This window comes from Rhinolophus sinicus, chromosome 13 (genome assembly GCF_057876585.1).
Source record: "Rhinolophus sinicus isolate RSI-liver-muscle chromosome 13, RSI-T2T, whole genome shotgun sequence".
In the NCBI taxonomy this organism is placed as follows: Eukaryota; Metazoa; Chordata; class Mammalia; order Chiroptera; family Rhinolophidae; genus Rhinolophus; species Rhinolophus sinicus.
The window spans coordinates 18,172,643-18,188,449 of NC_142513.1; the positions used below are offsets into that span (position 1 = coordinate 18,172,643).

The 15,807-nt window shown below is 41.3% G+C and overlaps 1 protein-coding gene across 2 annotated transcripts in view; it reads right to left on the reverse strand.

The window, feature by feature from the left end:
- CTNNBL1 (catenin beta like 1) overlaps positions 1 to 13,535 on the reverse strand; it is a 144,176-nt gene extending 130,641 nt beyond the window's left edge. Inside the window, exons 1-2 of one of the 2 annotated variants that reach the window (XM_088789134.1) lie at positions 13,385 to 13,475; positions 4,262 to 4,381 (exon numbers count right to left, since the gene is read on the reverse strand). In XM_088789134.1, the coding sequence (XP_088645260.1) occupies positions 4,262 to 4,288 (27 nt within the window). In that variant the 5' untranslated portion in view covers positions 4,289 to 4,381; positions 13,385 to 13,475. Of the gene's footprint in view, positions 1 to 4,261; positions 4,382 to 13,384 lie in introns of both variants that reach the window. The other variant, XM_088789133.1, reaches the window with a different exon arrangement.
- Positions 13,536 to 15,807: the final 2,272 nt, after the last annotated feature.

Genomic DNA, 15,807 nt, shown 5'->3' on the forward strand with positions numbered 1-15,807 from the left:
CCATTGCTAATTTGTGTTATCTCTGCCCATTCAGATCTCCATGTGCTAACTCAGGAGAAAAAGTCCCTGCCAACCAACTCTGACAAGTCTGATGGCAGAACTCCCAGTGGAGAATCAGCAGAAACAGCAACGGCAGGCAATTATTCCCTTTCATTCGAGAAAGTTCTTTTTAAGTTTGTTTTTAAATTTTTGAAAACAAAACAAAACAAAAAATAACCTATTCACAGCCACTGCTCACTGCAATCACTTACACAAAAACTGGCAGAAACTGAAATTTCTCTCTAAGCCCCTGAAAGAGATGTCCTAGAAGTAACCAGAAGTGGCTGTGCCCCTTTAATCACCCACTGTAATGCAGAACCAGGCATGGAGAGGATGGCCGCAGTAGATCTGGACAGAAGAGCAGTGATATTTAATCATCAGTCCAGACCATCTGCAACTGTTTTGCAGAAGCACATAAAGTTTATGGATTCCAAAGCTTCCTACAAGTTACCAGGTGCCAAGGGCCAGTTGCATTGTCCTCTGGTACACCAGGGGGCTGCTGGTTTCATTCTCTCCAGCCCAGGGTGCTCAACAAAAGGCATGGTGCCCACCGTTTCTGTGCCAAGCCTGGCACTAGGAGGGTGTTGCTTCTTGATTAAGCCAGGACGCAGATTAAATGTTCAGAACTGGGAGATTCTGAAAACAACCTAGGCAGGAAAGCAATTATCCCAGGGCGAGCCGGGCTTCAGCTGCGGCCCTCTGCAGCACAAAGGGGAATTCTACTCCACCTTGAACAACTATATAAGTTGGCCGATTGCTCCCCTACAATCTCTTCTCCAGACCACAGATGACGTGGTCTTTTAAAACATAAACCAAATTGTGTCACTCCACAGCTTAAAACCCCTCATGGCTTCCCATTGTACTCACAATAATAAACTCTAAACATTTAGGGGTTTCCCCTCCTCCCCACAGCTGACTGACCTTTCTGTCCTTATCTCAACTGTCCCCTTAGGCTTCTGTATTGGGTTTTCCCTTGGCCTACACTGCATTCCCACTGTGCTTCATATGGCTAGATCTTTCTCACTCAGAGCCTCAGCTCAAATGTTACCGCCTCAGAGAGGCCTTCTAGAACCTTCTGATGCCCTTATCACTTTATTTCATCAGCTCATTTTTTCCTTCATCTCCCTACCTGAGTATCTTGTTTTTGTTTATCTAGTATTTGTTGGCTTGTTCGGGTGTTCTTTTTTATTCACATGTATTTTTCTTGTTTATTGTGTCTTGCCTCCCTGAATTCATAGGTTGGTGCAAGGGTAATTGAGGGTTTTGCAATTATTTCTAGACTTTTAAACCGCAGTTACTTTGGAACAAACCTACTAAGTTCCATAAAGTCAGGGACTGAGACTGTTTTGCGCACCGCGCTACTCCCCGTGTCTAGTATAACATCTTGCATTTAGTTGGCATTTAATAAATATTTGTTGAATAAAGAACGAAAGGTTCACTACTGGGTCACTAATCCAAATGAAATGTACCTACCGTCGAAAACCTGCATTGGCTCACAGCCTGCCTCTGAGCATGTGTCACAAGGCCCTAGTAACATTGGTTGGTTCATCTCCACTCCCTGGTGAATGACTAGGAAACAATGGCAAAGGGAGACTCTCAGAGCTGCAGAACTAAGCTTCTTGGGTAGGGTCTTGCCCAAACTGTTCTTTCACAAGAGGATCCGATGGGCCGGCAACGGTGGTTACCATGGGCTGAGGCCAAAGGTTCGGTCTTCAAGGTCCAGTGAAGGCAGGGTACACCATACAAGGCACACTATATGAAGCAGGCCCAGTCCCAGCCAGCCAGAGTCCTTTTGGACGAGGCAGCAGTTGGGAACCAGTGAGCAGATATGTACTAAGTCCAAAAGAAAGTGTATTTGTGCACGTACGTGAACCCACAATGAGCTCACATGCTTTGGAAGGAGAAGGGGAAAGGAGAGAGAGCGCCAAGAGCTACGCACAGGACGGGAACTGGGCAGAGGCATGAACAGGTTGGAAACAAGCACACAGGGTCTCAGGTGGCTGCTCCAATCTAGGTTTCAAGGGCTGGCGGGCATGTGAATTTGGATTTAAGACTAGCTTAAAGATACCGGGTCAAGCAATCAGACAGGTAAATCGCTCCCCTCCAGAAAGATAAGCAGCCATGAAAAATAAAGGGCACACCACAGCAGGCCAGGTTAAGCCCCTCTTTGTGAGAGTTAGTTTCTCCTGAAAGACTCACTAGTGGGCAGCAGTAATTACTCAGACATTCTTCAGTCTCCAGCATCGTAGCGGTAGACAAAGAGATGCTAGAGGAAATGCTAGATGGAAAACGAAGACAAGTTACTAACATGATTTCTAATACCTTACAGCCTTCAGTATCTAACAGAAAAGCCCTAAACTTTTACAGTTCATCCAAAGATGACGAAGACTATTAATGGCTCATTCATCCAACAACCTCAACTCTTCATGACGCCATGAAAAGAAAGCAGACAAGGCCTCAAATGTCACATAGAATCCTATCAAACAAATAATAACACTAAGCAGTGACAGCTGACACCAAAGAGACAAAAAAAAAAAAAAAAACTCCAAAACTCCAAAACTATAAAAAGTAGGCACAAAAACTCAAAATCTCTCTAACTCTCCAAGTGTTTTAATGGAGCAAAAGCTTCCCACACTTCCAAAGGTCATGGGATTATCTGAGCACAATTAACACGAGTTCATTATAATGATCCTGGGATAACAGTATGACCTATCGAGAAAAGCAAGAATGTCTATGTTTTAAAAATAACTCCACACAAAATGATGAACAATACAAGTTTTGAATATGTAAAGGAGGAGGAGGCATGAGCCTGGAAAAGCACTGCTCTGAACCCCATTTTTTTCACCGAGTAGTTGGGATCCTGAGGTAAATCTCTTTCCCTCTTTGTGCTCTGCCTTCCCCACCTGTAAAAAGAGGCTGGAATAGATCGTTTCTAGGTCCTTCTTGTTCTAGCAGTCTTGCTCCACTTGTAAGCTTCAATCATCTGGAAAATCTGGAAAAATGTATGAGGAACAACACATTTTCCAAAGATACCAGATAAAATAGGAGTTAGGACAATTCTACACAACCTGTATCACCTTTTTAAAAAAAGAACCTCATTATGGGTTTCTCTCAGCTACACCCCTAACTTATCAACGGTGATGTCTCTTTTTTTGTCCTCCTCGATTGCTGAATTTCAGCATTCTGTTGATTCTTTGGCATCTCTACTCTCCCCTGTCCAACAGTTACTCCTGGCCAGAGCCCCCACTCCATCTTTCAGCTTCTCTGTCAATAATTATGTAACCTGGAAATGCTCAAGTTTCCCTTATCATTAATATGGGAAGTTATTACCATGTTCCCCGAAAATACGACCTAGCCGGACAATCAGCTCTAATGCGTCTTTTGGAGCAAAAATTAATATGAGACCCGGTCTTACATTATATCTTACATTATATTACATAAGACCTGGTCTTATAGTAAAATAAGACCGGGTCTCATAGTAAAATAAGACCAGGTCTCATATTAATTTTTGCTCCAAAAGACGCATTAGAGCTGATTGTCCGGCTAGGTCATGGAAGCATTAACATTCAAAGAGGCCACTTAGAGAAAACAGGACAAACTATAGCTGCAATTCTTTTCTTTTTATCCAAAGCTGCAAAGAAAATAGCATCCCGACACGACACGCCCCAGAGGACTGATGTACGATTAATGTTTACATCTATTAACTCTTTCACTGTGCTAATTAATTTCAAGTTTATTTTCAAAATGTGTCAAAAATCCACAAAAAAGTCGATATTTTGACTATTTTATGCATTTAATAACATTTTGAGCTGCTTTGTACATAAATAACATTATTTTTATTTTAAACCTTTGCTATGTGGTAATAAATTTACCATTATATTGAATTTTAGCAAAAAATACTCAAAACATACTAAGTAGCATCAATCAAAGCAGAGATAAATTAGAATCTAATGGCACTGATGACATAAAAAAATTTATCACAAAATGTTACATAATATGGCATACAAAACATCTTTGTTCTTGATGGTGCAAGCCACAGGAAAACATATCCGAATATCACAGCAAAAGAGTTTTAAAGATCCTAAAAGTAATTTTAAACTCAGTTGCTCTTCACTGGAAAGAGAGGGGTCAAATAAAAAACATAGTCAATCCTCAATGTTATGTTACTAACAGAATAAGCGCATGAATAACACCAAACAAACTACTCAATAAACAATCACACCTGCCTTCGGAATATGGTCAGACACATTCAGAGAGAAGCACCATAATATCTGCGCTTGAGTTCAAATCTTCCTCAGTTCAGTCAACGACTGTGGACGTTGCTGGGCAGCTGAAGGGAAGTCTGTGGAGCCAAAGTGGATAATGTGCTTACAGGCAACTGATCACCTAAAAGGAGCTAAGAGATGAAAATGCACTGCAGTAGTCTCACTAGATCTTTCGCTGAACTTGGGATGAAGATAATCCAGTTTCTATTTACCAACCCACAATGGAGCTGGGGTCCTAAAGTTTAGGCCGACACTTTCAGATCAGTCACTCCTGGAATTCCATGGACAAGAAAATGGTTTTGAACTATTCAGCTGAAATACAAGAATCAAATGGCTGACCGGGGAGAAGGTAAGAGAATTCCTGCTATCCCGTCTCCTAACTCCAGTTTCTCTACGCCTATAAAAGACTCAGACAGAAACCAACCACTTCATTCACAAAGTTTAGGGGAAAGAAAACAAAAGGAATAATTTGTAAATGAGATTCCGGGCACTAGAAAAGAGGAAAACTGAGCTATCCTAGTGATATTAATGAGACCTGGGAAAAAGAATTCCTGTGTTGACAACATAACCCTTGACGTCAACGACTGCTTACCTGGTGGAGCGGGGTGTGCTTTCATCTACTGACTACAGTCTGGCACTGCGCATGTGTGGTGACAAACTGCTCTCATTTCCTTTTAGAGCACTCTAAACCTTAACCTCCAAGGGACCAACGGCCTTGGAAATACTAACGCAGCTTTGTAGAATGCAAGAAAAACATTCTTTTTTTCTTTTGCGAGAGCATGTGCGTTGCTTGCAATGACATCAATAATAAAAAGTAACAGCTAACATTTCCTGGGTACTTCCTATGTGCCAGGCACTGCACTACTCAGCACTGCCCACACTGTCTCATTTAATCCTATATGAAAAAGAAAGACAGTAAAGCAGAGATTTTTTTTTTAAAAGATGGTGAGGCAGAGAAACACACTATTATATAATCTCCATTTTAAAGATGAAGACCTGAGGCTTAAAGAGCTTAATTAACCGAAACAAGGTCACAGGGGTAGCAAGTAGCAGAGGCAGGATGCAAACACAGGCCGTCTGACCAGAGTTCGTGTTCATAAGCTCCACTGAACATTAGAAGAGGCCTAATAGGCCCACTCAGGTCACGTGCTTTCAATGGTGTTTCCCAACTGTGCTGACAAGCTATTTGAATCATCCACATCTTCAATGTAGTCATTTTTATAGATGAAAACTTCTCTATTGGGGTAACCTTATCAATTCAACCCCCCGATTTAAACAATGATGACCTAGTGAGAGAGTGCACAAAGGTGAGGCTGCCTTGCTCGGGTTCACCTCCAAAATTAGGCATCTCAACAAGACCCACCTCCAGCGAAGCTGAAAGAGGTAGGACTGAATCCTGATCAGAGAGGAGCGTTCTGCTGTCCTATGGAGGAAGTCAACCCACATTCCAATGTGAAATCCATGAAGATAAAAAGACCAACTGGAAAGCTACTTATTTGACCAGGTCCCACGCATCTAAACTAAGATGATGGCAGTTGAGATTGAAAGACGGGGATAGAGGGAAGACTCCTGAAGAAGCAACAAGCCCTCTGCAAAGCGCTCGCAACCTGCCAGCAGCAGAGCTGCACCTGCGTCTGTGCCAGCACCTCCTGTTCAGGCCTCTGCAAACAGCAGTGGCACTTCAACTGGAGTATCCGTTTTTAAATCTGGTGGGTGCCCCCATTCGACTGTAAGCTCCACGAGCAAGAACTGGGACTTCATCATTTTCAGCTCCTAACACCTGCTTGACTCCTGAGAGAGAGAAACTTGCTCCCGAGCTTGTAGGATCCATGAGGAAAAGAAGTTTGTCTTTCATCTTGGGGCCCTTTCATCTTTGAGAAGTAACTCCAAGGCTTCCTTCAAGTCTGCTGAACAGTGACACCCCTGATTAAAAGGCAAAATCGGGGTAGGTGGCGGGGCAGGTGGAAAGATGCAGAGAATTATGTGATACCAGAACATCTGGCCAGAATGTGCAGTAGACACACGAAACTCAACTCAGGGCTAGTGACCTAAGAGTTGCCTGCATTCTAAGATGATGAGGAACAGAGTTACGAAATCAAATTTTAGTGAAGAATCAAGAATCATGAGGCTCCAGAAAATCTTTGGCAAAGAGGGTACTGGCAACCTTCACGAATGTGGGTGTTAGACAGTCCACAAAATAACTGACCAGGACTCTTCAAAATGTCAAGATCATAAAAGACACAGAAAACGACAATTAAATGTAATACGGAATCCTGCATGGGATCCTGGAACAGAAAAAGGACATTAGGGGAAAAACGGGTGACATTTGAATTAAGTCTGTAGTTTAGTTACTAGTATATAAATGTTAATGTCCTGGTTTTGATCGTTTTACTGTAGTTAGTTCTAAAAGAGGTTAACTTTCGGGGATGCTGGGTGGGAGTATGTGGAAACCCTCTTTACTATTTTTGCAAATCTTCTATAAGTTTAAAATCAGTTCAAAATAAAAAGTGTAAAAAAGAATACAGGTTTTATAGCGAGAGTATCGAGCAAGAGTATAGAGTATAAGAGGAGGACAATCCAGAAGTTAAAGATTTGAATCAAACTTGCTTGAAGTTTAACATGAAAGCAGACATACAAGCCAGCAAGCAAACAAAACGTTAGAACAAAAGCTTTCCTAAAGGGGAAATAAACAGAGCGTGTTTGACGGCACGTACTAGCTCATTCACTCAATCATTAGATAATCATTTATAAGACATCATCAGTCATGGGGGAGACAGTGCTAGGTGCTGGTCTCTGCTTCTCTGTTCAAAGTCTAGTGTGCAAGGAGGCACATAAAGACGTGTTTTATGAGTTTCTAAAGAATGCACCAGGGGAGAGGAGAGTTGATAACAAGGTTGCAAAGGGAGGAAATGAACTTAAGAAAAAAATCATTCAGGGGATGAAACAGAAAACGCCCTGAAATGGGAATAGCATGTGAGAATAGCTCTTTCTCTGTTATTTATAGTCTCGCTACTAACAAAAAGTAACTTTGAAAAGCACTAGTTGAAACTGTCATGCAAAAAGAGCCTATTTCATGATGCTATAAAATGATATCACGATTAGGATAACAGTCTCAGGGTTATAGGCCAAATGGGGCCACCACAGAACGAAAAACATATTTGAGCGCAAAGTGTTCAGGTTTCCAGTAGTTTCTTATACACACACCATCAACAAATAACACAACAGATAAGCTCAACTACAACACTACCTTAACAGAAAAAGGCAGATAATAAGAATTTCAAATGATAAACACACACAAGGAGAAAAAAATGACTATTAAAGCAAACTTGAACTAACCATGTATATACCTACTAGATTAATGGGCAACTGAAATTATGACAACCAGTAGTATCGAGATTGCAGTAAAACCTGGACACAACACTGCTCTTAGCACTGCAAACTGACAAAGGATTATTCCATATGAGCATAAAAGACAAAAGACTATGTATTGCTTAACATAACCACAGCTGAAGCGACCCCACCATCTCCTGCCACTCCCCTCCATTTACTCCATGCTTGGAACAGTTCACTCCCATGCTTTTGCTCTCACTAATCTAGTCAAGAATGACTCTCCTCGGCCTCCTTCATTACCCACAGAATTCTTATTCATTCATCAAGGCTGAGATCCCAATGTCATCTCCCTTTTCTTCAAGGACCAAACCAAAGCCATCCCCTCTCCAGGCATATCTCATCTTTCCTTTCATTGTGCTGCCATAATACTTCATTCACGCAGTTGTTGAAATGTCTGTCTTGCTCCTTCAATTATGAATTCTTTAAGGTCCAGATAATGTCTTAATGTAATTTCAGTACATGAAATACTTAGCACAGGAAATGGTACATGGTAATTACTAAGGACAGATGAGAAGGAAAAACAGTGCCACACAAATAAAGAAATTCACTGCAATATTATCTCCAAGAACAAAAACCTGAAAACCACCTACATACTCAATTATAGAGGAACAATGTAGGGGAAAGTGGTCAGTCTATCACTTGAGCAAAAACATGCAAACATTAAAAATAACATGAAGACTATGTAGAAACACAGAAAATATTTCTGGCAATGTTAAATTGAAACTATAGAACACGAAACACAATAGATATAGCCATGCAAAATACATAAGGACTATAGGAAAATAAAAATATGTGTTGGATTAGGGTAGAAGATTTCCTTTTCTCCAATACTTTCTTTTAATATTGTTCTTGCCAGTTTATTATCATGAAATTTGTTTTATTACCAAAAAAGAAATAATTAAGGGGAAAGGAGCAAGATTACAGACTGCTAAAAGCCCCTGCAATCCAAGGAAATGCTATGGTATTACTGATAGGTGTCAGAAGGAGTGGGCGTCTGCAATATTGCCAAAACCAAGGGTCCCTGGCCCCAATCTGCCTCAAAGAGAATACTTCTCATGTCACAAAGCAAATTATTCCCACTGAGTCAAGCTGCACTACATGTGAATTCTTTATTGCAAAAGTTCAGATGTAAGAACTTTTTCCAGACATCTGTGGAATTAGAATTAATGAGAATGCCCTGGAGTTCACATACATATCTATGCAGTAGAAACTTCTCAACCCAGAAACTGCTGGGCACACTTCTTGATGAGATGTCTAAGCCTGAAGGCATCAAAAAAGTACATTTCCATATTGGGAACATAACTGGCTTCCTCTTTAAGACTTTTTCCAACACCTCCTGCCCACATTGTAATTCTGACTTCTCAAATGAATAGTTAGCACATGTCGAGGATATAAGGCATATACAGAGGCCCTTGCTACCTAATCTCTACTACGAAAAAGAACCAGTCTCAGCAGAAAATTGGACTCTTCCCACCAAGTGGCCCCAAAATGCAATTTAGTGAGAACCAAAACAAAAGAGGTTACTTTTAATAAACATTTTTTTGACATTACATATTTTCTTTGCTTACCTTAGCCTCTGAATTGTAGGAAAGGAAAGAACCCGAAATTATCTGGCCCAATCCTCTCATTTTATAAGTGATAAAAAAAAATAAAAAAAAGAGATGTGGAAAGTGACTGGTCCTGACTTACTCAGATAAATAATGATAAAGGTAGGATTAAAACTCAAATCTTTCAGATTTTCAGCCCCAGCTCATTCTACTACCTCAAGCTTTTTTATCCTTGAAATCTCTGGAGTTTTTGGCCTAAATAATTAGTATCACAGAACTTTAAAGCTAGAAGGGATCTCAAAGAGACTTACTTAATCCCCTCATTAGGCATATGAAGAAACTGAGGCCCAGAAAGATTAAGTGATTTGCTCTCAATATCTTGGATGGCAGGGAAAAAGTATAACTTACGTCATGAGAAGGGAGGATGTCTCAGTTGGAGAAAATTTTAAAAGAAGTGTAGATCATTCTAGATCAGGAGATCAAAAGTGTGGTCCCTGGACCAACAGCTTCTTATCACCTGGGATCTTGTTAGAAATGCAAAGTCTAAGGTCCTGTTGGGAGACTTACTGAATCAAACTATGGGGTTGGGGACATTCAAATCAGACAATTTTGTTCCCACATGTCCCTGAGAAACGAACGTCAGTGGTCATTTGGTAACATAATCTCAATGGCACTTGAAATTTATGCATTCTTCTGTATGTGAACCACACTTCAATATTTAAAGTTTTTAAAAATCTGAAAACAAAATGGAAAACTAGATTTGGGTACCCATTTGGTTCCAGTTCCACTTCCACTCCTTAGTGGCTCTTTGACCTTGTTCACGTAACTTGACCTCTCTACCTTGAGTGTCCTTTTCTATTAAAAAAAAAATGGGAGAAAAAACACCCCCTACCTCAAAGGCCATGTTGAGACTTAAATGTAAGAACTTATCTGAAAGCACGTTAGCTCAGCTTCTGGCACAGAGTAGGCAAGCAGTACACACAGGGGTTAGGAGCTCTAGCAAGGAGATAGGTACTTTTTTGTATCTCATCTATGCAACAGGGATTAAAAACAGCACCCTGGTTATAACGCTTTAGAGAGATGATGCAAGTAAGTGATGCATCTTTCATATCTATAAAATGCTACTGTTTTCAAAGAGCTTTTGAATCCATTAATTCAGATGATTCTCAAGACCTCCACAGAACGATGGGTGCATTTGACTGATTCCAGACTAGATTCCAGACTGTACTATCTTTTAGGAACAGGAGGAGTGGACCCTGATCTTTCAGAAAGGAAAATGCACGAATAGTGCGTGTGGGGAATGAGCAGAGCGAGAAATAAGGAGATCAGAATTCTGGTTTCAACTCTGCCACTGCCTGAGCCCACAACCTCAGGGAAGGCCCTTTACCAAAATGGAGCTCGTTGTTCATTTGCAAACAAGTGGGTTGAATGAGGTTATCTGTCACATCTCTCAAAATAAAATCAAACTCCTTGTCATGGCCCACAGGAAGGCCCACACAGTCCATTGTCTGCCTGCATCTCCAACTTCATCCCTGCCATTCTCCTCACTCAGCCCGTACCAGTTACACTGAAGCTCCTTCTGATCTCTCAAGGCTGCACCAGCTTCTACCTCACAGCCTATATATGTGTTATTCCCTCTGCCTTGATCATTCTGCCCTTTCCACATGATTGGCTCCTTCTCAACTTTTAGTCCTTTAGTGTCCATTCCTCAGAGTCCGTCCCAGACAGTATTCCCTAAACAGGTCCTGTCTCCTACTCCCGGAGGTTATTTTCTTTCGCAGCACTTTCCAATGAAAATATATGGAAAGCCACGAACAAGCCAGATATATAACTTTACATTTTCTAATAGCCACATTAAAAGTTTTCAAGAAGGTGACATTAATTTTAATATTTTCTTTAAGCCAATATATCCTAAGTATTATCATTTCAACACATAATCAATATAAAATTAATATATTTATATTCATTTTTCTCATACTAAATCTTGGAAATCCAGTGTATATTTTACACATATAGCAGATCTCAATTCAAACTAACCACATTTCAAGTGTTGACAATCACATGTACCCAATGGCTACCACACTAAACACTGGGCTACAATATTACCTGTGTACTCTTCAAAGCACTTATCATAATCTGAATTCTTGTTTCCTCACTTATTATCCTCACTTATAGTCTGTTACTTCCCAACAGACTATAAGCTCCACAAAAGCAAGAACCTTGTCTGCTTTGTTCAATGTTGTATACTTGGTGGACACAGTGCCTTGCATAGTGAGGGTTCAATAAATATTTGTTGAGCAGATAAATGAACCTCTTCTAGCTTTAATATTCTACGAGGCAATGGCTACCATTAACTCCCAAACAGACAAACCACTCATTCAACAACTCTCTTATTTCCTTTCTTCTTTCACATTCAATTACCACCTTAAAAAGAGAAATCTCTTGGCTATCTCTCTCCCCATTGCTTACCGTGTTTCCCAGAAAATAAGATCTAGCCAGACCATCAGCTCTAATGCATCTTTTGGAGCAAAAATTAATATAAGACCCAGTCTTCTTTTAATATAAGACTATAATATAATACCAGGTATAATATAATATAATTAATATAATACCGGGTCTTATATTAATTTTTGCTCCAAAAGACGCATTAGAGCTGATGGTCCGGCTATGTCTTATTTTCGGGGAAACGGTACAAGTTCTGTCTAGTCTCCAAGGTCAGTTCTTTGTATAGTGGCTGAGGTAGTGGCACAAATATAACTGCTAACATTTGCTAAATGTTTACTCTTTGATAAGCATTAGTCTAAGCTTCACAACAGACCTATGTGGTAAGTACCAACATTGCCTCCATTTACAGATGAGGAAACCAAGGCATAGACAAGTTAAGTCTTTTGTTCAAGTTCAAGGTTATAGCAGCCAGTTATTATTATAGCAAAACAGAGATTCCAAGCAACATGGGGCTCCAGACTCATGACTCTTAATTACCTACTCTCTACACTGCAGAGCTGTCCAATACAATAAGAGGCCCACTACACAGTAATTTTAGTAGCCACATTAAAGCGGTTAATAGTTACATAGTAAATAGAGACAGGTAAAATTTATTTTAAATATATTTTATTTCACCCATTATCCACAATAATCATTTAATCAATGTGGTCAATAACCAATGTTATTGATATAATTAATATGATCATGTAGTCAATATAAAAATTTTACTTTTTTCATACTGAGTCTTCAAATCCAATGTGATTTTACAGTTCCAGTACTTCTCAATTCAGACTAGTCCCATTTCAAGTGTTCAGTAGCCATATGTGCTTAGTGGCTACTAATATTGGAAACAACAGCTCTAGTGTCACTCACAAGAAGCCTCTTTAGGAAATTAAAAGAGGGAGGAAAATTTTTGAGCTGGGAGCTAGTTCTTAATCCCAGCTCTTACTTGTTGAGTGACTTTGGACAAATCCTTTCTGCCCTCTGGGCCACCGTTTCCCCCTAAGTACCCCGAGCAAGGGGGACAAGATTCCTAGGGACCCATCCCAGGCTAGAATTCCGAACATCTCCCAGCATCTGCAGTTAACATGGTGACAGCTTTCTACACTTTAAAATCAGCTTTCACATCCACTAGTTGACAGAGTCCTCAAACAATCCTACTAGATGGTTATTACTGTCTCCGTTTGATATATACAAAACCTGAGGCTCAAACAGGGCGAAATGACTTGTCCGAAAGCCACGTTAGCCTGTCAGTGGAGAAGCTGGCGCTCAAATGCAAGAAAGACCAATGCTGTCCGACCATCACCACCACAAACTCACTGACTGGAGAACAGAGCTGAAGGTGGGTGGTGTGAAGCTGGTCTGGGGCCTTCAGAAGAGATGAAGGGACCAGGCCCCAGGGCAGGGTGAGAAGGGGCCCAGACTGGAGTTGAGAAGAAGACGCTCGAGTTTTGAGAAGAAATGAACTGAAAGAGACCAGGAGGGTCTCGAGAGGGAATGAAGTGAAATGAGAGGCTCGGATCTCAATGGCAGGAGAAGTCAAGGGACCCGGGCCCTGGACTGAGGTGAGAGGAGGTGAGATGAAGGGATTCTGGCACTGCGACCTGCCACCCCTGCCCGAGTGAGAGTACGGTCCCCCAGCCCTCTCGTCCCTCCTACCTGGTAGCTCAGAAGTTCGCCCACATCCATGGTTCCAGGCCCAGCCAACCACTGGTTCCCTACACTCACGTCCAAACGGTGGCCCTCTTAGCAGCGGCTCCAGCCACACTGCCGAAAAGCGCCGTGAGCGGGGCCGCACAGCCAATGAGGTAAAAGTGCGCGCGACACGTGAGCCAGCCACACTGCGGTTAAAGACAGCGCTACCGTAAAGCGCGCTGCATTTGCGACAGTACTGCTTCCGCCCTGAGCCTGAAGGGGTGGGGAAAGAGGGCGGAGACTTGAAGGAGGGCGGTGCCCTGAGAGAAAAGACCCAAGGAACTAAGATTTATCCAGCGCGCCCTGTACTGAGTGTTTCGCAAGCGCTCTCACTTTTTTTCCAGTGACTTAGACAATTTTATCCTTATTTTATCCTCATTTCACAGATAAGCAAACTGAGGCATAGAACTGCACTGTCCGGTACTATACCCACTAACGTCATGTGGCTGGCTTCTGAGGGCTTGAAATAGGGCTCGTCTGAATTGAAATGTGCCATAAGTGTAAAAAATATATACACTGGATTTTAAGACTTCTATTGATTACGTGTTGAAATATTTTGGATCTACTGGATCAAATAATATATAATTTCACAAATTTCTTTTTACTTTTTAAATGTGGTTAGTAGAAAATGTAAATTATATGGGTGGCTCTCTTCTGTGGGACAGTTGTGGCTCAGAAAGGGTCTTGTCCAAGGCCACACAACTATTCCTGGCTGAAAAACTGTTGGTGATCACATTTCCCTCTTTGGGCTTCTGTTTATTCACCTATGCAAGACCCGGTGGGAACTGGATGATCTATAAAAAGGTTTTCTGTGGGAGAAAGTCGCCCATCATTGAAGCAAATCACTCTTGGGATTTAAATAAGGGTCTACCTTCAAAGGGTGTTAAGCCTCTCCCCCAGCCCCCTTGGCCATTAGCCCCCTGCCCTTCATGTTCATATTTGTCTCAGTCCCTTCAGGCTGCTGTGGAAAAAATATACCCTGGGTGGCTTATAAACAACACAATTTATTTCTCCCGGTTCTGGACACTGGGAAGTCCAAGGTCAGGGGGCTGGCAGATTTGTTGTCCGGTGAGGGACTATTTTGTGGCTCATAGATGGTGCCTTCCCACTGTGTCCACACGTGGCAAAGGAGGTGAGGGAGCTTTTTCCAGCCTCTTTTATAAAAGCATTAATCCCATTCATGAAGGCTCCACCTTTATGACCTAGTCATTTCTCAAAAGCCCCACTTCCTAACACTATCACCTTGGGAGTTAGGATTTCAACTTACAAATTTGGGGAGGACACACATAATCAGACCATAGCAATATTTATAACCATCTTCCCCACCCCATCTTTACTATCTCCAGTTATACAGGAATTATTTTTATTCTTCAAAGTGCTAGATCCTCTCCTTTTCCTCATCCAATTCTTTCTCCTCCTTCACGTCTCACATGTCACTTTCTTAGAGTAACTCAACTCACCTTTAGTCCAAGTAGGCACCCACTTCTCATTATTCTCTTTCCTAGCACCTCCTGTACTGCACATATATTTGCTTTTGTAATTTTGTACTTAGTAGTTGATTATTTGTTTATCGACAGCCTCATTTGTTGGGACTCAGGCTCTGTGAGGGCAGGAATTACAGATATTGTGTTCACCATTAAATCCTGCTATAAGAAGCCTAGCACAGGGCCTGACACGGGGAAGTTTCACAACGAGCCTTATGGGTCATAGTAAGGAGACTAGATTTAATGCTAAGAGCATTGGGAAGATATTGAAAGGTTTTCAGCAGAGGAGTTTTGTGATTTTTTTTGTTTGTTTGTGTTTTAAGAATCACCTAATGCAATCTGCTTGGAACTGAGTTATTTCAGTGTCTTTTCCCATCCTATTTAGCTGTAAGTAGGGACTGTGCCTTGTTTTAGGAGGCAGGATAGAGTCATGGTGGGGGTATGCCCTTTGGAACTGACCCTTTTAGAATTATGTCCTAGTTCTTGGTATGCTGGAGCCGACTTGTATAGACAGATGTGCAAGAGGCTATGGTTACATTTTCAGGAAATTTGGAAGCAGATTGACATCAGCTTGGTGGCTTGAAATCAGCCGTAATGGGAGTGTTTAGATCATCGAAATCAACAAATGCTTCAAATCAGGGATATTGGGTTTTCAGAGAGTTAGTTATTAAACATTTACCAACACCACTGATTCTGGCTCTAGTCAAAGTTCTACCACATCTACCTGTGTGCCCTAGGTCAAGTTACTTTCTCTCTAAATTGCAATGCCCTCATCTGTAAGGTGACTCATTCATTCACTCAACAAGTATTTACCGAGGGCCTACTCAATGCCAGCCATAATTCTAGGCTCGGAGGATACAGAAGTTTATAAGAAAAAGTTCCTGCCCTCTTGGAACTGACATT